Source organism: Polypterus senegalus, chromosome 16 (assembly GCF_016835505.1).
Source record: "Polypterus senegalus isolate Bchr_013 chromosome 16, ASM1683550v1, whole genome shotgun sequence".
Lineage (NCBI taxonomy): Eukaryota > Metazoa > Chordata > Cladistia > Polypteriformes > Polypteridae > Polypterus > Polypterus senegalus.
In genome coordinates this window covers 77,540,559-77,563,279 of record NC_053169.1, presented here as the reverse complement: position 1 = coordinate 77,563,279, position 22,721 = coordinate 77,540,559, and the positions used below count along the sequence as shown (strand labels likewise).

Sequence of the window (22,721 nt, the reverse complement as noted above, 5' to 3'; positions counted from 1 at the left end):
GGTGTTAATATCAATCTTTTTGTATACAACCAAACAAAGAAATCTAAATACCACATGAAAAATTATCCAACATAGAAAGCAATAACTCACTGCTTGAGGAACTTTCTCCGAGTTAAATGATGTTAAAACTGGGGTTCCCCAAGAGTCAATTTTGGAACCACTGCTGTTTATTTTGATATAATCATAGCAAAAATGTAATAAAAACAAGCAAATTTAGTTTCGCCCAACTAAATGGATTACATAGGGTCTGAATGATCACTACTGATGAACCACAAGAATGTGACAGACTTTACACAAATATAATACAATAATGGCTAAAATTTGAATGGAAATCTTGTAAGACAGACATGAATGCCTAAATGAATTTGTCCTTAAATAAGCAAACATACAGGTATGGATAATGTGGGTAATAGCACAGGAAACTTAACCTGAAATGACAGAGACTCTTACTCTCTGACTGTGTGGTATGAGCTATGAAGATTGACCTATTTACACGAAAAACAGGAGTTCATATGGTAAAATTGCTACTTAAAAAAAAACAAAACAAAAAAAAAAAACACCCCACACACCAGGGACACATGTCAATTAAAAGGATACAATTTATTCACTTTGAGGATACACAGAATAGGTTACCTAAGGAGAGGGAGCTAAGGAAAATATGGAATGCCACAATTGAGTTCATTGGGGCTGATCCTAAAGCCCAAGTTACTGCATAACTATGCATGTAATAAGCTTTTTGCCTTGGCACCTTTCAGCTATCCTTATTTTTATAGTTTTACTAAACTGGTATTTGCTAATTATTAATTACAAAATATTGTAAACTGCCTGACCAGTGACAATCAAAAACATTTTACTATAATAAAACCCCTTAAAGAAAATATGGCTTTAACCAATAAAACACATATACACAGAAATAATCTTCCACAATAATTTAAGACAAATCTAGTTCATTAAGTATGTTAAAATGACTTTCCCATCTAAAGAAAAGCAATATTTTAATAATAGTTTGCTTAGACATCCTCTCAACAAGCAGCATGAAAGCAAAATGCAGTTTAATTCATGATCATTTTTAATCTACATTAAAATGAGATGGAGAAGATGTGCAGTTCTTGCCAGAAAATAAAAATCCTAAATAGCACAGGCTACCATCTTGCGGTGAGCAAAATTAACCGAACTGTGAAAAGCACTTCTATTAGGTGGAATATTCCATTGATAATTTTAGTGATACTTCACAATTGGAAATCTACTGATAAGCGCCTGTACTAATTCTAGTTATATTTTAAATAAGTATAACTCAATGTTCCACATTTGTTGCTTTAAACAGGTCTTAATATCAATGTAGTTATTGACTAGACCTGCAGTTTCAAGCTGTGCAATAGGTGAGCAGCTCTCAGATGAGGAAAACACACACAAAAAAGGTTCCACTAAAAAACCACAACTGCTGATCACATTTTGCAGTGTTTGGCTTTGCTTCAGCTAAACCACACTGCTACATTCTGTGAGACTTCAAGGAGAACACAGTTGGGTTGGTGAGATGGGAATAAAGTTTCCCTCTACCTACTTTGTAACTGAAGTAACCCCACCCTCTTGCTCTCCAGCTCTTTGCATGTACACCAGATTCAATACTGCCCAAAAAGCACATATCAAAACCTTTGGATTTTTGCAAAAAAGATCCTATTAGGAGAGTGCAGTCTCTCTCAACCATTCAACTCCCCAACGAGAAGTCTGCAAAGTGTGTCCATCTCTGATCATACCCGCCAACATTACAATATTTTTAGTTTTGGTAAATGTTTTTTGATGTACCATTATTTTTGTAATATTTGAATAACTTTTCAGACCAATACAGAAGAATATACAACATGGAACAGAGAGAAATTAATAAATTTAATAATAAATGTACCTAACATCACATTTTAGAGTTTACTAATATTAACATTATCAGAAAGTTTTTGTTTTGCACAGAACTGTAAACCTTCAGGACCCTTCATCCTTCAAAAATAATTACAGGAACAAGGAAAACTTAAAGGGTATACTTAACCTGCACAATAATGCAGTTATTTTGCTGTTTTTTTTACCTTAAGTATGTAAATTGTTTCTACTTTTTTTTATTATTTGTGTTCAACGTATACTGTTCACCATATGGTTTTTGGTATTATGTAAAAGTAAAGTAAGTATTATGGATATTTTAGGCTTTCAATTTTTAATTTCATACCTGTTCTTGTATAAAAAAATAAAAGCATGCGTCTTGCATAAGAAAACTTAAAACAAAAAAAAAAAAAATCCCCACACCTACACAAAACAAATAAAATCCCCAAAATTCAATATTAGAAATGGGGGATTTAAGAAACGTCACCTTTAGTTGTTAGTGCCTAATCAGGGTTAAGTACTTAGTTTAAGACCAAACTATTCATGGTATTTGAGAAGATTCAATGTCTGAAGGAAGAATGCCAAGAAAAAAAAAAAAATCTGAGAATCTCTTGTCTAGAGATTAACATTATATCAGATATGTGTCAGTAGTCTATTGCAGCAATTAGTGGTACTTTAATTTTAACATGCCAACTTGTATCCCAAATCACAAAGAGTTACTATTTTTAACAGTAAGGTTCTACTTTGCGGTACTGGGTTTATATTAGCGAGGAGCCCTGACCAGACAGTTTAATGTTTTGAGTAACTTCATCTTAAGTAAAAAAATGGAAACGCCAGCAACAAACTATTTAAATTTAGTCCAACACTCTTATCAAAAAGTCGCACTGTAAACCAAGAAAACATTTAGAACAAAGTAACCAGAGCCTGCTCGGTTTTCTTAGTCTCCGGTTTGAAATATAAATTTTTTACCCCTCTTATTTAAGGAGATAATTTAAATACAATCTTTACAGTCTGGCCTAATTTAAGATCTGAGGCAGGGCAACTGCTCCAACCACCCCCCGCAAAACTCCACCATCCTCCATTTGAAAATCCCTGGTTTATTGCAGTCTACATATAATAAGTTTATAAGGAAAATTTGTTGCCTAATTCGGAAATTGTATTTTATGAAAAAAGCACAGGTGTTATTACTCTGAATTGAATCTAATCTCAAATCAGGTACAAATCAAGAATTAAATTGACCAGCTACTCTCAATTCACAGCTCATATTTGCAATTAAGCAGTGTTTAATTGTCAATATCAATTAATCCGATGTAATGAAATGAGTTTATTTCCTGCACTGAAAAAAAGAGATGAAAGTTTTGAAATAAAAGTAGGAAGACAAAATGCACCCAAAACAACTTTTAAAAGCAGGTGTCTGAACACTAGGTGTGTTTTTATGCAGTGCTACTATTGTTTCACATCTACCTAAACTCAGAGTTTTAATCAAATATTTTATTTGAAAAAACTAGGGACAGTCAAGCAAAGTCACTTATACATAAGCAATTTTAAATTAGGAATTGTATGCTACCATGGTAGAATATTTACAAATATACCTAATGTATAAAAATATTCATTTTTTAACTTTTGACAAAATGTGTACACACATTTCTTTTGCAAGTTTAAAAGATATTACCTAGTTTAAAGTAGTTTCACACAATACCACTGAAATAATCCCCTGAAAAATTTGGAAATGTTTTGGACATTAATACGGGACAGATCCTTGGCACTTGATTTAAAAACTTGAAACTTCAATAAAGAATATTTGGTACAAAGTCAAAAATGCACAAGTCACTTGTCATATACACGGTAGCTTAATTAAATTACTACCAGTATATATAACTATACATATGAAGGTAATCAAAAATCTGCCAAATTTATCTTTAATATATTAGGAAAAGTATGCACAGTATAAATTGAATTCAGAGCCCAGTATAGCCCAAGATGGGGAAAAAAAAATCTAAAGATGATGTTCAAAAGCAAGGTCAAAGGACAGTAAAAAACAGATATATTAATATCCACCAATTCTTTAGAGAAGTTGGGAACGTTCCACACTAACAGCAGCAGTGGAGCACAGCTGTCTATATGCACCAATAGAAGTTGACCTATTATTTAGATATCAAATATTTGTATATGGGGAATGTGTATAAAAACCATTAAAAATTAGTATGTTTTCATGTGCTCCTAGAAGATATTAAAAACACACCAACTTTTTTTTTTTTTAAACTTAATAGCAATTGACTTTTTTTTTTTTAAAAGTGAAAGTAAACAGTCAAAGATGATTTGCATAATAAAAACCACTGACAAGATTAAAATGGGATCTTAATTAAATTTTAGGATAACCTTTATATTTTGCAATAAAATGGTTTTAATAGATTTCACTTTAACTAATAACACCACATCATACCTGTCTTTTAAATGCTTTGCTTTCACTTGAGTCATCTGACCACTAGAGAAATCAAAAACTTCTTCACTTAACAACTTCAGAATGATCATGTTGTTCTGACAGAGACTTTCACTGGTCCTACTTGCTCCAACGATGTCACTTATAAAGGTTGGCCAATGTTTAGGCCATTCTTGTTTAAGAATCTGAAAATAAAGCCAATCAATCAATCATTGTGTTAAAGACATTGAGTAACAGGCTACAAGATGAAATATATAGACACAATACCTGCACAAGAATCATGTTCAGTTTTCCAATATATACTTTTTCTTTCTATAAAAAAGAGAAAGAGAAACAAATCACTAATGCATGCAAATTAAAGTCCAAAGGTAAATAAAAAGGTTTTCACAACCAATTTGTGTACATGATTACTAGACACAGATAAAAAGTGTCTTGCTGGGAAAACAAAAGTGGTTTGTATATGTTTAATGTAACATAAAACACTGTCTGCAAATTGCAATATTGGAGCAGCTGCTTTCTAAGTTGCTGACATGAAGGAAAAGAACATCGCATACTGTCTGAAAGCACTCCGCTGGAATACTGTCTGCCTATTTCCATTTTACATTTGTGTAATTTGTGCATATGCTGCACACTACGCACAATGAAACTTGAGGAGCAAAATTTGAAGAGAAAACTTTTTATAGTTTCGTTTTTGCCAAAAGAATTTCAACTGACTGCACTGCCTGCTACATACTACTACACTTTTGTGCTCACTATGAGCTTGTACAAGATTCACTTCAGCATGCACATGCTAATAAACAAACATGGATAAAATGCTTTTCAGTAACGTAAAGAGACAGTCTGATACATTTTCAAAAATCCTCACACACAGAAAAGTTTCTGAGAAATAAGGCTTTACAACATTTTCTGTGTTACTTGTGTAGGGGTTTCTTTTTCACTATTAATGTTTATTATTAGTGAAAGTGGGTCAAGTTAATAAAAAGAAATCAAAATTTACATCTGTCAACAACGGCAGTTGCCAATGCTCCTGCTGTTGCACTGCCTCCTCAAAGGCTATCAATGCTAAAGGAATAGCCTAAGAGCTTCATTAAGGACAATTTGTGAAGGGCATTTAAAAAAACAAAAAAAAATTCTCTATATCTCTCTCTATTATCTATCATATCTATCTATATCTCTATCTCTATCTCTATATCTCTATCTCTATATCTCTATCTCTATATCTCTATCTCTATATCTCTATCTCTATCTCTATATATCTCTATCTCTATCTCTATCTCTATCTCTATCTCTATATCTATATCTCTATCTATATATATATATATATATATATCTATCTCTATATATCTCTATCTATATCTATATCTATATATATATCTATATCTATATATATCTATCTTGAAGCAATGCTGAACTTTCATCTTGGTCAAAAACACTGATCAGCTGGAAAACTGCATTTTTGTGGTGGAACGACAGATGCATCTCAAATTAGAATATCATCAAAAAGTTAATTTATTTCAGTAATTCAAAAAGTTAAGCTCATATAGATTCATTACACACAGAGTGATATATATCAAGCGTTTGTTTTCATCTTTCAGATTATGGCTTTTAGTTAATGAAAGCCCAAAATTCAGTATCTAAGAAAATTAGGAAAATGTTCAATATTCTAGACTCATGGTGTCACACTCCACTCAGCTAATTAACCCAAACACCAGCAAATGTGTCCTGGGCCTTTAAACGGTCTCTCAGTCTGGTTCTGTAGGAAACACAATCATGGGGAAGACTGCTAACTTGACAGTTGTCCAGAAGACAGTCACCGACACCATCCACAAGGAGAGCAAGCCACAAAAGGTTACTGCTAACGAAGCTGGCTGTTCACAGAGTGCTGTATCCAATCGTATTAATGGAAACTTGAGTGGAAGGAAAAAACGTGGCAGAAAAAAAGATAACACAAGCAACAGGGATAACCGCAGCCTTGAGAGGATTGTGATGCAAAAATACCAGGACATGAGCTACAACTGTCGCATTCCTTGTGTCAAACCACTCCTGAACCAGAGACACACGTCAGAAGCATCTTACCTGGGCTAAGGAGAAAACGGACTGGACTGCTGCTCAGTGGCCCAAACTCCTCTTTCCAGATTAAGTTAAATTTTGTATTTCATTCGGAGATCAAGGTCCCAGAGCCTGGAAGAAGAGTGAAGAGGCACAGAATCCAACCTGCCTAAGGTCCAGTGTGAAGTTTACACAGTCAGTGATGTTTTGAGGAGCCATGTCATCTGCTGGTGTTGATCCAAAGTCAGCACAGCCATCTATCAGGAAATTTTTGAGCACTCCATGCTTCCCTTTGCTGACAAGCTTTATGGAAATGAGGATTTCATTTTCCAGCAGGACTTGGCACCTGCCCATACTGTCAAAAGTACCAATACCTGGTTTAATGACCATGGTATCACTGTGCTTGACTGCTCAGCAAACTCACCTGACCTAAACCCCACAGAGAATCTATGGGGTATTGTCAAGAGGAAGATGGGACACCAGACCCAACAATGCAGGTTAGCTGAAGGCCGCTATTCAAGTATTCTGGGCTTCTATAACATCTCAGCAGAGCCACAGGCTGATCGCCTCCATGCCATGCCACATTGATGCAGTAATACATGCAAAAGGAGCCCCTATCGAGTGCGCTCAAGGACGTACATTTCAGTAGGCCAACATTTCTGCATTAAAAATATTTTTTTTAATTGGCTTTATGTAATATTGTAATTTTCTGCCATAATCAGCAAAATGGAGAAATAAACACTTGAAATATATCACTCTGTGTGTAATGAATCTATATATTAAGTTTCACTTTTTGAATTGCATTACTGAAATTAACTTTTGATGATAGATTCTAATTTATTGATATGCACCTATATATCTGGAACAACAATATACATAAATACACTTTTGCTTTTTACATTTATATTAAAATCAACCTAACCTTTAAATGATCCTTATGCAGACCAAGTATCATGTTTTCCCCAAAATTTCCTTCAAAAACTCAACTGGAAAATCACATAAATACAAAAAAGTGAGAAGGCGAGACATCTTAAGCAACATCCTCAAAAACACCAAGTACTTGAGGAACTTTATATGGGAGAGTGCACAGCTAAATGGAAGGAGCCGTGGAAGATTATGATGGCAGTAAAGGAAGGAAATGAAATCTTAGACAAATTAGTTCTACTATATAGTCCCCACATCATTCCTACCTTACATCTACTGCAGATGAAGTTTCTCATGATGAACCAAGAGCCTGGAATGCATCTGCATTTTAACTAAGGTATTACTATCTTGCATATCATCAGTAGAAAATTAAGCATATTTTTAGAACATATGAACAATCACTCACATTATGTTCAGCATTTTTGGAATTAATACAAAAGGCGGTTTCAATAAGTATTGGGAGAACAAAAGCAGTTTTGGCTTCATGTAAGGAAATATAGAAGGCTGATCAGACCAGTTTTGTTAAACGGATTCAACACTCTAGTAATCAAAAGAAGCAGCAGTGTATTCAGTGGCTTTAATCAGCACTCCGATGCCTATCCTTTGTGTGTATGATACAAACTTTTAATCCAATTCTTTAATTTAATTAGTCATAAATCAAACTTGGTCACAGATATGTTTATGATGGGTCACCATATGACTATGAAGTAAAACTACCAACAAGAAGCATGTTGAAACAAATTTGGGCCTGTTGTGACATATCTCAAGGTTACTCATACACAGTTGTGGCTCAGTGCGAGTCTCGCATTCCAAGAGACAGGATGTCAGGAGAGTTCTTGTGTGAATCAAGTAAGAAAATGGTAGATTTGGAGCTACATTCAGTGATAAAATTTCTCACAAAAGGGAAAAAGTTAAAGGAGATCCATGAATGCATGACTGGAGTTTATGGGGAGTCTGCCCCATCTTCCTACAAAGTAAAACTTTGGAGTAAGCAGTTTAAGTGTGGTAAAGACAGTCTATTGAAGATGACCCTCACACTGGACAGCCTATGGAAGCAACTTCCACAGAAATGTGCAAGACGGACGAGGATTTCATTTTGTCAGACAGACAAATTAATGGTTCCCAAATAGCTGAAGATAGCATCTTGGCAGTCATAGTTTAAACTACATTGATTATTTAATGTTTACTACTTTACTATCTAACTCAATACTGCCCAGATTACTCTGAGGAGAGACACACAACACATTATCACTCTCTGGAGCAATGAGTCAAGTGACTGTCCTTCCCCAAAAAAAAAAAAAAAAAAAACACACCACTATCTCCTTGTGCCGTACTGGTTACATAGAAGAATGTTTTTATCTCAGTCTTACACTAACATTATTTTACTGTCTGTGGAAATGCTAATCCTGATTTTGAATTGCAATATTTTAAACAATACAAAAAGTGAAAATCCAATGTAGTATTTATGTGAGAAATATACTTAAAGAAAATAGTAAATGCTTTTGCTTTCATTCATTGTTATATGGCTGTTCTATAGGCCTCTGCTGTCATAGTAATACTCTTACTTCTTTGGCCCCAGCATGGTCTTGATTTACTTACTTGGATTCTCAAATTCAAGTTTAAGAACCCCTAGACAAGGGCTTTGGACATTAACACAAAGTTGAATGTTTATAAACCTAAGCAACCAAATTAAACTAATACCAAATGTATATAAAGTAATGCTGTATGCTTGCAAAGTGTTTTCAACAGAAAACAGCAATGCAAAAATTCATTATCACCACCAAAGAGGAAATTCCTCTCTGCACAGTTGATAATAGTGGTTAGCACTGCTGCTTCAACGATCAGCCATTCTGGATTTAATTCCTGTGCCTGGTTGTTGTCCTTGGGGAGTCTGCATGCGCCCCCTATCTGTACTGGGCCTCTTCCCACTTCCTCAAAGACGTGTAGCTTACATTAACAGATTACTCCAAGCTGGCGCCAGTTATGAATGAAACTGTAGATATATGAACCTTGAGATGGATGATGGCAAATGACAACCTGTATGCATCAGCTGATTTTATATTTATTTATACCTCTGCTGGAGGTTTGACCTCTAATTTCAGCTAGGACTACACAATCTCATATTATGATAACAGCTGCAGAAATACACTAATTGCGAAAAGTGCCAATTACTGCATTCTACAGTATTTAGTACTCCTACTCTGTCAATGATTGAGTTTTCCTAGTTACAAACTGTTAACAATTCTGAGGTGATACCAATCACAAAATAAACTTTCTATACGCATTACTGCTTGCAAGTAGCATACTTTCCACAGAAACTAAGATTCAACTGCTCAAGAGCCGATTTCCACACAGGCTGCTTGGAGCTTGAAGGAGAAGAACCAAGTTTACATGATACATAATTACAGATAACAGGGCAAACATAGGAACACTGTTGTTACTAATAAACTAGACCATACTACACTGCAATGGTCATAGGCTGCGCTAAATGATTGGCCGAGTATCTAATGACAAATCTAAACACAAGGCATACCGTGGTTCTGTTGAATTATTGCCTAATGTACATTATGTTAACAGTTTAATGCCTAATAATGAGCAAATATTGTGTAAGCATGCACTGAAGTATTTAGACAGTGATGTTTTTAGGATTTGATTGATTGTGCTGCATGATTTATTCTTAAACATTATATAAATGATGCTAGAGCAGCAGTATGTATGTATCAATGTATAATCTAGATACATCTTGAGAATTACATATTACATGTAATGATTTTACATCCTTGTACAATAGAACAACAATTTGTTAACAATAGCATTTTCCCACATTTTATATTTTGCAGAAGTACAACTCGTTTTGAAGAAAAACATGCAATACTTGTTTTACTACATAAATACATAAATAAATAAATAAATAGGCCCGCAAGACGAATCTTTGTGCCAAGAGATTTACCCACGCCTGGGGCCAGAAATAAAAAATAAAGAGCAGATGACAAAGTAGAACACCATAAAGAATTCAAAAACGTTGGCGCGATAAACATGCAGAGCAGTTTAGAGATAATGGAAGTATGAAAATTCAAAAGTCTCAAAAATTGTTAAGATTGCATTAGCGCAAACCAACGGAAATTACTCAGTGAAATAATGGAACAGCGAAAAGAGAGTTTAAACTTTAAGTCGGAGACTTGTAGATTGTCTAATTCGTGTTGCCATCAGGCAAAAGTAGTATTTCTTCCCAATGAAGCAGTGCATCCACGAGAATGAAAAGATTTGTTGTTTGGTAAAAGTGAAATGCCGCAAGAGTAAATTTCAAGCCCCAAAAGACGAGACTTTATGCAAAGAGATTTGGAAAAGTCTTGCCCAAATTTAAAGCATTTACAACCACTCACACGGTTCAATCATTTCTCATTTGTGTAAATGTTATTGTCAGACACAGTTCGTTTAGAGAGAAAAAAAAACTATATTCACTCACAGGCAGTTATACATTGCGTTGTCACAATGTAACACAGATTCAAAATTCAATGCGATATTGACAAAAAGGTAAAAGCAAAATGAGATTGAATATATGGATATAGGTGATATGACATAAGTATATAAATATTGTTTGGCTTGAAACTGCAAGTCGAAGAGACTCGTAAATCGTCTAATTCATGTTGCCATCAGGGAAAAGTAGTGTTTCTTCCCAATGAAGAGGGCTATCCACGAGAATTAAAAGATTTGGTTGTTTGCTGAAAGTGAGACCCACATATGCATGTGGCACAGGCAGGGGGGTTGGTGAGCAAAAAACTACTTATAGGTTGTACTGTATTGTTTGTCCACATAACACAGTACTATATAAGTAAACGTCAACACAAAATATATGCATCTCACTGCAGTGCTATTAACAGAAATAACTATCATTTACATAAGCAAAATGGTCAATTAATGGTAACTGAGCAACCCTAATTTCAGCTATTTTTAACGGAGCTGTCTTTTGAAGGATATGATGGGTTATATTTTCAATTACACAAACCCTGGAGAAACTTGCTAGATAATAATGGGTCACAATAATGAAATTTGATATTTTATCCATAACTACAGGGAAAGTTTAAAAAGCTGTTTTTCCATTTTGGAAGATTTTCATCCACATTGTATTCAGATTATTTTCTTAATGTTTATCATGAAGTCTGAAATACCAAAAACGCTTGAATCTTTCTGGGCACACACAGTTTATCAGCCAAGGGAGCTGTTTGTTTATACAGTAATCCCTCCTCGATTGCTGGGGTTGCGTTCCAGAACCCCCCGTGATAGATGAAAATCCATGAAGTAGAAACCATATGTTTGTATGGTTATTTTTATATATCTTAAGCCCTTATAAACTCTCCCACACTGTTAACATTATTAGAGCCCTCTAGACATGAAATAACACCTTTTAGTCAAACGTTTAAACTGTGCTCCATGACAAGACAGAGATGACAGTTCTTTCTCACAATTAAAAGAATGCAAACATATCTTCTCTTCAAAGGACCGCTGTCAGGAGCAGAGAATGAGAGCGAGAGAGCGCGTGATAGAAAAGCAAACAATCAAAAAATCAATACGTTTTTTTGGGCTTTTAAGTATGCCGAAGCACCATGATAAAGCGGCATTTTTTAGAGGAGCGTCCGTATCTTCTAGGCAAACAGCCTCTGTGCAAACAGCCCTTCTGCTCACACACCCTCCATCAGGCAGAGAGAGTAACAGAGACAGAGAAAAGCAAACAAGCACCGCGCGGGAAACATATCGTACATCATTGAGGAGTTTTATTTAATATGTAATACATGCTCTGATTGGGTAGCTTCTAAGCCATCCGCCAATAGCGTCCCTTGTATGAAATCAACTAGGCAAACAAACTAAGGAAGCATGTACCATAAATTAAAAAGACCCATTGTCCACAGAAATCCATGAACCAGCGAAAAATCTGCGATATATATTTAGATATGCTTACATTTAAAATCCGCAATGGAGTGAAGCCACGAAAGTCGAAGCGCGATATAGCAAGGGATCACTGTAGACCAAACCTAAAGTTAATCATAATGTCGAAAGAGCAAGGAAAAAACAAAAACAGACTTGTGTGTGTGGACAGACAAAGTTCAGCTACTTTTAAAAGGTTATAAGCACTTGTATTTGTGTCAACGATTTGAAAAATATAGCCTGGCAGTCCTGCTAAAATGAATATAACATTTCCAGTGGTTTGAAGGAGCAAAACCCATCAGCTGGTACAGAAACATTAGGACTTTTCCCACAGTAAAGATGAGATTACAAAGGATAAAAATGAAGTTACTGCCCGATCACTTAAGAAACAGTTCTTCTAAAAAGGTTTGATTTCCTGGACCATACTGCCACTCAAGACCTGCCATTTGCAAAATTGTAGACTTTGGAGATCATTTTAAAAGAGACTCATTCACTGTTCCATTATGGATAAAAACTAACACAAAAAGGTGCACTTTCAAATTAATCTGCACCAGTATAGTCTATATCTAACTGTAAAAAGGGAGTAGGGTTGGTATGCCCCTTTACTATTAAATAAATGCAATTTAACAGTAGAATTACCAAAGTCTATGAGAAAAACTGAGGGAAAAAGAAACTGTGTAAAAGTGCTTATTTGATATTTGGACTTCAGCCTTCACACATTATACAGTTCATGTCTACATTTTGTCATTTATTACTAAAACATGAAAAATGTTTGTTTTAACAATGTGTTTACATAGATTGTTGTAGACACTGAACACACATTAATTATTTCCCCTATACAACTCTAGGTAGCTCACTCCCAGATATTCAAGGCTTGAACTGGGATAACTTCTTGCTCTTTCTGCTGTGGTGGGATGAGGAATGGTATAGCAGGCTGCTTGCTGTTTGTGCTTATCCACACATTTACAAGACAAAAAGACACTGATGGAGAGGTGCGAAGGGATTTCAGGTAGTCCAGGTTTACGAGTTTTTTCGTAGGCTTTGGTAATTCTAGTGTTAAGACAGGAAACGCCCTTGTACAAGTGTACAAGCTATTTTTGCAAACATATGTTTGTTTTAAAAATAATTTGTGCAGAGCTGTGCCATTTATGCAGACTTTCAAGCATGTATTTTTAATAAGCCCCAAAACCAGTTTTATAGGACTTTGAAGCTTTTGCTAAACACAAGAAAAGTAGACAAAAAGGTGCAAGTTATCATTTTCCAGTTTCTGTGCTTTGGTGAATACATTGAAATTACAAATCGTGATTTTGAACTTTTTTCATATTAATTTTTTTTTTAAAAACTTAAGCACCATCGTGATTTTTCATTCTGCTTTTCCAGGTGTTCAGGTTATTCAAACCACTATTTATGAATGTTAATATTAACGAATCTGGTGCCGAAAAAGTTGTAGCCTTTCAGCATTCTTTGTTTTTTTTCTCAGGTGTCTCCTCTGCTTGTTGTTAATGGTTATTAGGATAAAATTAGTGGAGCAAGCATCCATCCATCATCCACCGCTTATCCGAGGTCGGGTCGCAGTAAAAGAAATGAGCACGTAGTATGAAAGAAAAAGGAAAATAGGAAAAAACAGAAGATCATACAGTGTTTAAAACTTCTACTGTTCTTTTCCTAATGCAGAACAAGTGTGTGTGTTGGGAGCTAATTAAATGTGATTGGTTAACAGTAACAACTCGCCAATTTTGATACTATTTGAAACAAAACCTAAAGCCACCTGGGGGTTTCTAGAACTGAGTTTGAGAACCAATTAGGGATGTACAATAGATCGCACACTAATGAAGATTAAGATTTTTCAATTAGTACACCCACTCCAAGACCATGCATTCCCAGTTAGTCATCTCTAAACTACAAATGAGTGTTATAACCCATAACAGATACATTCACCACACAAGGACATTGGCGAGTCCAAGGGACACGTCATATACTGGACCCAAAATATATATATATACACATACATACATACATACACATATATACATACACATATATATATATATACACATACATATACATATATATATATACATACATATACATATATATATATACATACATATATAATATATTGTAATGGATGGCCGGCCATTTATCCCGGCCAATACCCCCAAGCCGCCAGGTGGAGCCCTCCTTGCAGCGTGGAGGTCCCCAGAAGACCAGCAGGGCATCATGGACATTGGAGTTTTTATGCAAAGCCCTGCTGGATGCCGTGGGGCCACAGGAGGAGCTGCAGGGAGGACCGAGGGCTTTTAGTGCCCTGTGACCCGGAGGTTCGTCACAGGAAGAGCGACGGACTTCGGGTTGAAGAAAGGCGATTTACCCTGACCCGGAAGGAAAAGGACTTGTGGACTATTGGGCAGAAACACTTCGGGTCAGGAGGTATAAAAGGACTGTGGGAACTCCCAGACAACGAGCTGAGCTGGGTGGAAGGGTGGCAACGCGTCTGGGAGCTGGAGGATTGGTTATTTGTTTATTATTGTATTATTGTGAGATTTATGAGTATTGTGGAGGAGAGTGTGCTTTGTGCACTGTGGAAGAAAATAAAGTCAACTTGAGGACTTTTACCTGGTGTCTGGAGTCGTGGACAGGGGTTCAAGGGAGCGAGGGCCCCTATCGCTCACAGTGGCGTAGCGGCAGGATACTCTAGCGTCGTTTGCAGAGGACCTGAATCAAAAATTTCTGTGGGAAACGAACCCCGAGAAGACTGCGGAATCAGGAATCACCACAGCATCGCCAAAACCCGAAAAAACCGAGTCCAAAATGGGAAAGAAGAAGGGCAAGCAAAGCGACAACGCCAGCGGGAGTGCCGTAGGTGCAATGGCCGCCTTCGGGAGGAGTTAAGGAGAGGCCTTACAAGTCCGGAGAAACCTCCAGGAAGCAACGATCCCTCTAAGGTATGCGTGCGGGAGCGACTTTAAAATCCTTTTATTGTTTCTCACCTTGTCCCGTGCATGTACCTTGGAGATGACCACCTGGAGGCTCCGAGGGGAAAAGGAGACTGCCCGAAGGACGGCCTTCTCTTGTCGAAGCCAGAGCACCTAGAAATCGACTTCCGCATGATGGCAGCCGACGAGGGACACGGTAGCAAACCCGGTGCATCCTGGGAAGGAGGAGCTCCGCGTCCTGCAGTTTGCACCTTCAAGCCCGAAGGAACGGACTTGGTTTTTCCGAAGGGGAAGGGGGAGGCGAGCGAGGCATCGCTCAACACACAAGAAGGTAAGGAGGGTCGGGAATTAGCTGATCGGGATGTCGAAAAAATATTAAAGGCAGACCGCAGTTCGCCGAAGAAGGCAACTCGACCCTCCGAGAACTCCAAATCCCAGAAGCCTCCAGAGATCCGCCAGAGCACGTGCCTGAAGCGGCGTGCTCATTGGCTCCGGTCGGCAGGTAACACAAACGAGGAAGTGAGTGTTCTGCCGGTCGAAATAAATAATTATATTGACTTACGGGAGCTCGAAAAACTAATCGAGCCCGTAGCGAGTATCTTACAGGTCCTGACGACCATTGAAAAGATCGCGTGGGGATTTGGGAGCGGCAGCCAGAGAGCCGTTGGAGAAGGTGAGGGCCTACGTGCGGCGATTTGGTGAGGAGCCTCCCGTAATGAATGATGCGGCGATACAGGTGAGCGAGACCCGTATCGTATATAATAGAGGGACGGTGTGATCCGGGCCCGCGCTTAATAAGTAGCGGGTGCCAATACACGCGTACCCTACAAGAGAGGTCGGTACGTTAACCGAGTGGTCGGGCGGAAGGGCTAATCGATCCGGGGCAGCTAGACAGTGCTGACTCGGAGCGAGGCAGCCCTGAAGCCGCCGCCGGTAATTTATAAATCAAGAGGGGCGCAGACAGTAAAGGGGCTCTCTTCTTGTAATAGAGAGACCCAGACTGTATATAAGCCCCAGATTAAACAGGAGGGCTCTAAGATAAAACGGGGGTCTCCTGACAAGAAAGAAAAAGAGACAGAAAAGTCAAAGCACCAGTAGAGGCGGCAGGGTTTCTCTCCCAGCAAAAGGCGGACCTAACAGTTCCTTATTGTTTTCAGTCCCGTAGGGGAAGAATACCAGGAGGACAGAGGCAATGTTACGGGTGCCGAAGGTTGGGCCATATTTGGCGGAACTGTCCTTGGAGAGAGGGGACAAGAGGTCAATTTGGAATAATATTCCCCCTAGGTTCTCCAGGGACCAAGATGTTCGTTTAATCAAGGCTCAACCAGGACGTCCTCTTGGAGGAAGACTTCCCTCTCGGGGCAGGCCGCTCCGAATAATAATTCGTCGCTGGGGGGGGAATACTGTAATGGATGGCCGCCATTTATCCCGCCAATACCCCAAGCCGCCAGGTGGAGCCCTCCTTGCAGCGAGGAGGTCCCCAGAAGACCAGCAGGGCATCATGGACATTGGAGTTTTATGCAAAGCCCTGCTGGATGCCGTGGGGCCACAGGAGGGAGCTGCAGGGAGGACCGAGGGCTTTTGTGCCCTGTGACCCGGAGGTTCGTCACAGGAAGAGCGACGGACTTCGGGTTGAAGAAAGGGACGATTTACCCTGACCCGGAAGGGAAAAGGACTTGTGGACTATTGGGCAGAAACACTTCCGGGTCAGGAGGTATAAAAGGACTGTGGGAACTCCCAGACAACGAGCTGAGCTGGGTGGAAGGGTGGCAACGCGTCTGGGAGCTGGAGGATTGGTTATTTGTTTATTATTGTATTATTGTGAGATTTATGAGTATTGTGGAGGAGAGTGTGCTTTGTGCACTGTGGAAGAAAATAAAGTCAACATTTGGACTTTTACCTGGTGTCTGGAGTCGTGGACAGGGGTTCAAGGGAGTAGGCCCTATCGCTCACAATATATATATACATACATATACATATATATATATACATACATATACATACATATACATATATATATATATACATACATATACATATATATATATATATACATACATATACATATATATATATATATACATACATATACATATATATATATACATACATATACATACATACATATATATATATACATACATATACATATATATATATACATACATACATACACATATATATATATTTTTTTTTTAAAGTAGTGTGAATTTCCCTCTCTGCTTACAGCAGATTACAGAAACATTGAATTTTAATGTTGAACCCAACTGACCGGACACCTGTTTAGATTTTTTACTACAAAAATTATAATAGCTTAATATGGAGTTATTTTTGTATTCAATAATAATTATGTTGATTAATAAAAGCATACTACTAGATCACTTCAGACATGTATACAACCATCTACAACTCAACCACATAGTGAATGAAAGTTAAGCAAGCAGCACCCAGTTATTTCACGTACACAACACAGAGACCTGACAGACAACCTGTTAATTACTTGTTTATGCTGACACACATCTGTTATACAGCAGGCCATCAATAGCAAAATCAGATAGCTGAAGTCACTGCATTTTATTTATCAAAAGACAAAGTTTCTGATTAAAACTGATAGCATTGATCCATTGCTATTAATATATGGACCAGACTCAATTGCTTTGGTCATGTAGGCTTATACTCCGCAAAAGGTTGAGTATCCCATGACAGTTTTGAGCTTCTGTAAACATTTCATTTCTCTTTGGGGACAAAAAGCAAATCAACCTACCTATATTAAAACGTAAACACTGTACAAGGCAGCATTGCTACAGCAGAGACAGGATTCTATACCTTACATATACAGTGGTGTGAAAAACTAATTTGCCCCATTCCTGATTTCTTATTCCTTTTGCATGTTTGTCACACAAAATGTTTCTGATCATCAAACACATTTAACCATTAGTCAAATATAAACACAAGTAAACACAAAATGTAGTTTTTAAATGATGGTTTTTATTATTTAGGGAGAAAAAAAAAAATACAAACCTACATGGCCCTGTGTGAAAAAGTAATTGCCCCCTGAACCTAATAACTGGTTGGGCCACCCTTAGCAGCAATAACAAATTGACAAATTGGACTGGACTGCCAATACTGATGCTCTATGTAAGAAAGGTCAGAGCAGACTATAGTTTGAGAAGGTTGGCATCCTTCAACATCTGCAGTAAGATGCTGCAGATGTTCTGCCAGACAATTGTGGCGAGTGCCCTTTTCTACGCAGTGGTGTGCGGAGGTGGCAGCATAAAGATGAAAGACGCCTCACGCCTGGACAAACTTGTTAAGAAGGCAGGCTCTATTGTAGGAGTAAAGTTGGACAGTTTAACATCTGTGGCAGAGCAACGGGCATTAAGCAAACTCCTGTCAATCATGAATAATCCACTGCATCCACTTAACAGTGTCCTCTCCAGGCAGAGGAGTAGCTTCAGTGACAGACTTTTGTCACTGTCTTGCTCCACTGACAGACTGAGGAGATCGTTCCTCCCCCACACTATGCGACTTTTCAATTCCACCCGGGGGAGTAAATGCCAAAATTAATTTTATTTTTTTCATTTTTAATTATTACTTAATTTAATATTGTTTCTTTGTATCAGTATACTGCTACTGGATTATGTGAATTTCCCCTTGGGATTAATAAAGTATCTATCTAATAACTGCAATCAAGCGTTTGCGACAACTTGCAAGGAGTCTTTTACAGCGCTCTGGAGGAATTTTGGCCCACTCATCTTTGCAGAATTGTTGTAATTCAGCTTTATTTGAGGGTTTTCTAGCATGAACCGCCTTTTTAAGGTCATGCCATAGCATCTCAATTGGATTCAGGTCAGGACTTTGACTAGGCCACTCCAAAGTCTTCATTTTGTTTTTCTTCAGCCATTCAGAGGTGGATTTGCTGGAGTCCCAAAGCTTTAAAAATGGCTTTATAACCTTTACCAGACTGATAGATCTCAATTACTTCTGTTCTCATTTGTTCCTGAATTTCTTTGGATCTTGGCATGATGTCTAGCTTTTGAGGTGCTTTTGGTCTACTTCTCTGTGTCAGGCAGCTCCTTTTTAAGTGATTTCTTGATTGAAACAGGTGTGGCAGTAATCAGGCCTGGGGGTGGCTACGGAAATTGAACTCAGGTGTGATACACCACAGTTAGGTTATTTTTTAACAAGGGGGCAATTACTTTGTCACACAGGGCCATGTAGGTTTGGATTTTTTCTCCCTAAATAATAAAAACCATCATTTAAAAACTGCATTTTGTGTTTACTTGTGTTATATTTGACTAATGGTTAAATGTGTTTGATGATCAGAAACATTTTGTTTGACAAACATGCAAAAGAATAAGAAATCAGGAAGGGGGCAAATAGTTTTTCACACCACACTTTACAACTGTTCATTGCCTGATAAAGTTCCAATACTATGTAAGCATGCAATGAACTTAAAAGCATCTACACAGTGGTGTGTGTGCTTTGTCATTTGACAGTGCTGTGTGTATTTAAACACATTATATAAATGAAACAATGGCAGCAACATTTGTTACCATCCTAATACTTTTGACCTCGCAATATTAAAAATTACTACATTTAATGCATAACCATACAACAAAACTATCAGAGAGTGTTTAAATTAACCTCTTTACATACATATGCAACTTTTGAGCCCCAATTTAACATTCCGATTTAACATTTTCAGAGATTTAAAATTTCTGAATTTTGCTACTCATAGCTGATTTTCAGAAGCAACACGTTTTTGTGGGTAGAATGGATGGAAAGAACAAGAGGTTTGTAATTGTTTCCAGGGAGATCACTATCAATTTTGTGGTAAACATGCACCCCTAGAACTAATGTTCTAGACTGATTAATTAGACTATTAAAGAGAGTCTTCAAGGTAAAAGACATGCATGTTCTTTTCACATGCACTTTACAAGTTAACCTCAGAAGTATGCAGTGCATACATATCAGAAACATCACCAAAATCTATAAAATCAGTCATGCAAAACTTACAACTGCTAATTCTAAACACTGCATTCAAAAGCTAGTGTTGGTATATAATAATTGGACCAATGAATCATGCACAAGCTACTAAAATTATTCCTATATTAAAATATAACATCTGAATAACAAGATAAATATTAGCTCATTACCAGCATAAAATCAAGGACGTTTTCTTACCTCAACATTTGCTGCATCAGAAGAAGTTTTAATAATGAGCCCAACCACATACTTCTTGATTCCTAAAAAGAAAATATATAATTAAAGCACAATAACAATATAATTATATTCTTTACATGTAATGACACCGACTACGTGTTCTTGGCTCATTTTCAATGGTGTTGACACAGTACACCTAAAAATATGTATTTAGTATACAGCAGATAGTATTAAGAAAGTCATAACTTCTATAGTAACTAGCTTAACAGCCTCCTGATAAGGTCTTCCAAGTTTTTATTAATTTCATAACAAATCTATTTTTTTCCCCCCCAAGTATTTCTTAAAGTATTATCCAAACACAAAAGTGTGAAATGCAGTAATATAATCATGAAACCTGAAAGGCAACTACCAGTGGTTAATGGAAACCGCAAGACCTTTCTGAAGACCTAAAAACAAAACGTGTGGTGAGGTGTGGCAGGAAAGTAATGAGACTGATTTTTTTATTTACCAAAGTTTTTATTTTTTTCAAACTTCAATGTTATCCCCTTCAAAGTAGTTCCCTTGGGCAGCTACACACCGATGGAGACGTTGTTCCCACTGTTGGTAGCAGAGCTGGAAGTCTTCAACCGGTATGGTCTTCAGCATGCCCGTTACACTCTGTTGGATGTTTTCTAAAGTCCCGAAATGAGGTCCTTTGAGGACATTTTTCAGTTTAGGAAAAAGGAAAAAGTCACACGGACTGAGGTCAGGTGAATAAGGGGGCTGGGGAACCACAGGAATGCCTTTTGAGGTCAAAAATTCTGTTATGGAATGAGCAGTTTTTCGGCACCATTTTGGCACAGACCTTTCGCATGTGCAAATGTTCAGTCAAAATTTGACGAACGGTAAATCTGTTCAAATTTAATTGTTCACTCAACATTCTTAATGTTAAACGACGGTCTGATCTCACAAGAGTGTTCACACGTTCGATGTTTTCATTGGTTTTTGAAGTTGAAGTCCTCCCTGAACGGTGTTCATCTTCAACGTGTTTTCTGCCTTCCAAAAATGATTTGTGCCAGCGAAAAACTTGAGCTCGGGATAAAAAAAAAAAAAATGTTCCCCATAGGCCTGTTTTAACTTTTCAAACGTCACACTTGCCGTTTAATGGCACAACGTTGCTCCAAATTCCGCTGTTCCATTTTGCGTGACACACAACCAATAACACAACTTCGCTAATAGCAGTCACAAAAATCATGTAGTTAATAGAAGGAGTTGAAACTCGCACTGAGCTATGGGAGGGTACTGATACACGTGCTCTATCAAGGACAACAGCGCAGCGTTGCCAGATCGCTTGCAGTGTTGCCAGTCTCATTACTTTTCTGCCACACCTCGTAGGTCTAACATAACATGAACATAATGTGGACAAAAAGCTGAACCAAAACAGGCACCAATTTCCTCAATTGAACATGATTAAGTCTAGGCATGTTTCAGTATTGAAGCTATAATGGACAAATTGGGGGAAAATGTAAAAGTAGGATATCTTATTCCTCCAATAACTTCATGAAGGAGATAAATCGGTCAAACCAAGGTGACATGGAGTTTGGGGAAAAAGGCCAAACTGGACGTTTTACTGACTTGTTACAAAGCCATTTAAAAAAAACACACTTTCAAGTACTGGCTTATAATGAAGCCATCAGACAGCGATAAAGAACTCATTTTAGTGTATAATGCCATATGAACAGTTTAGAAAGATAACAATTGAATTTTAATTTTCAAATTTCTGCTTTATTACCCCGGAAAACACTTTGCAGCACTACAGGAGTTCTGTTCATCATCCAAGTTTACCATATTCAAACATGATTTTTGGGAACACTATTTACATATTTAAATAAATTTCTCAATAAAAAAAGGATTCTCATCCAATTATAGCATCAGCAACTATTCATTGTTAAAATGTGTGCTGCTATCCTCCCAGTTAACCTGAAAGTTAAAGATTGTTTTAGATCTTAATGGATAATTTCATGTGCATGCATAAGGAATGTTTGGAAATACTGTTGAGGATATTTTTATGCTACTGCTTTAAACAATAAACTGCTCGAATTTTTTTTTCTTCATAGCTAAGAGGTCTCACTGTATAAAACCCTGACTTCTCATCAAAACTTAGTTTACAAAGCATTACAAAAACTTCCAAGTCACTGAAGACAACTACCCTCCCTAATGGGTGTATTAACAGAATTAGATAAACACAAAATGGAAAGAGACACCTTTGGAGAATCAAATTCTGTGAAAATATAAAACTGTATGCCATGAATCACTGCAGGCTGCTTCCTCGTCTTTCAGCAGTGCTTACATTTGTTTGTGATATGTAAAAATATCTTTTAACCCTTATACTTCATCTGAACATACGAGAAACGTTTAACAAGGGTTCAGAAATAATG

General features: G+C 37.3%; 1 protein-coding gene across 2 annotated transcripts in view; it reads right to left on the bottom strand.

Annotated features, from left to right (window-relative positions):
• Positions 1–22,721, bottom strand: part of LOC120516852 (exportin-1) — a 131,950-nt gene that overhangs the window by 47,487 nt on the left and 61,742 nt on the right. For both annotated transcript variants that reach the window (XM_039738817.1, XM_039738818.1), the window contains exons 5-7: positions 20,326–20,387; positions 4,574–4,618; positions 4,310–4,491 (exon numbers count right to left, since the gene is read on the bottom strand). In XM_039738817.1, coding sequence (XP_039594751.1) covers positions 4,310–4,491; positions 4,574–4,618; positions 20,326–20,387 — 289 coding nt within the window. The remainder of the gene's footprint in view (positions 1–4,309; positions 4,492–4,573; positions 4,619–20,325; positions 20,388–22,721) is intronic.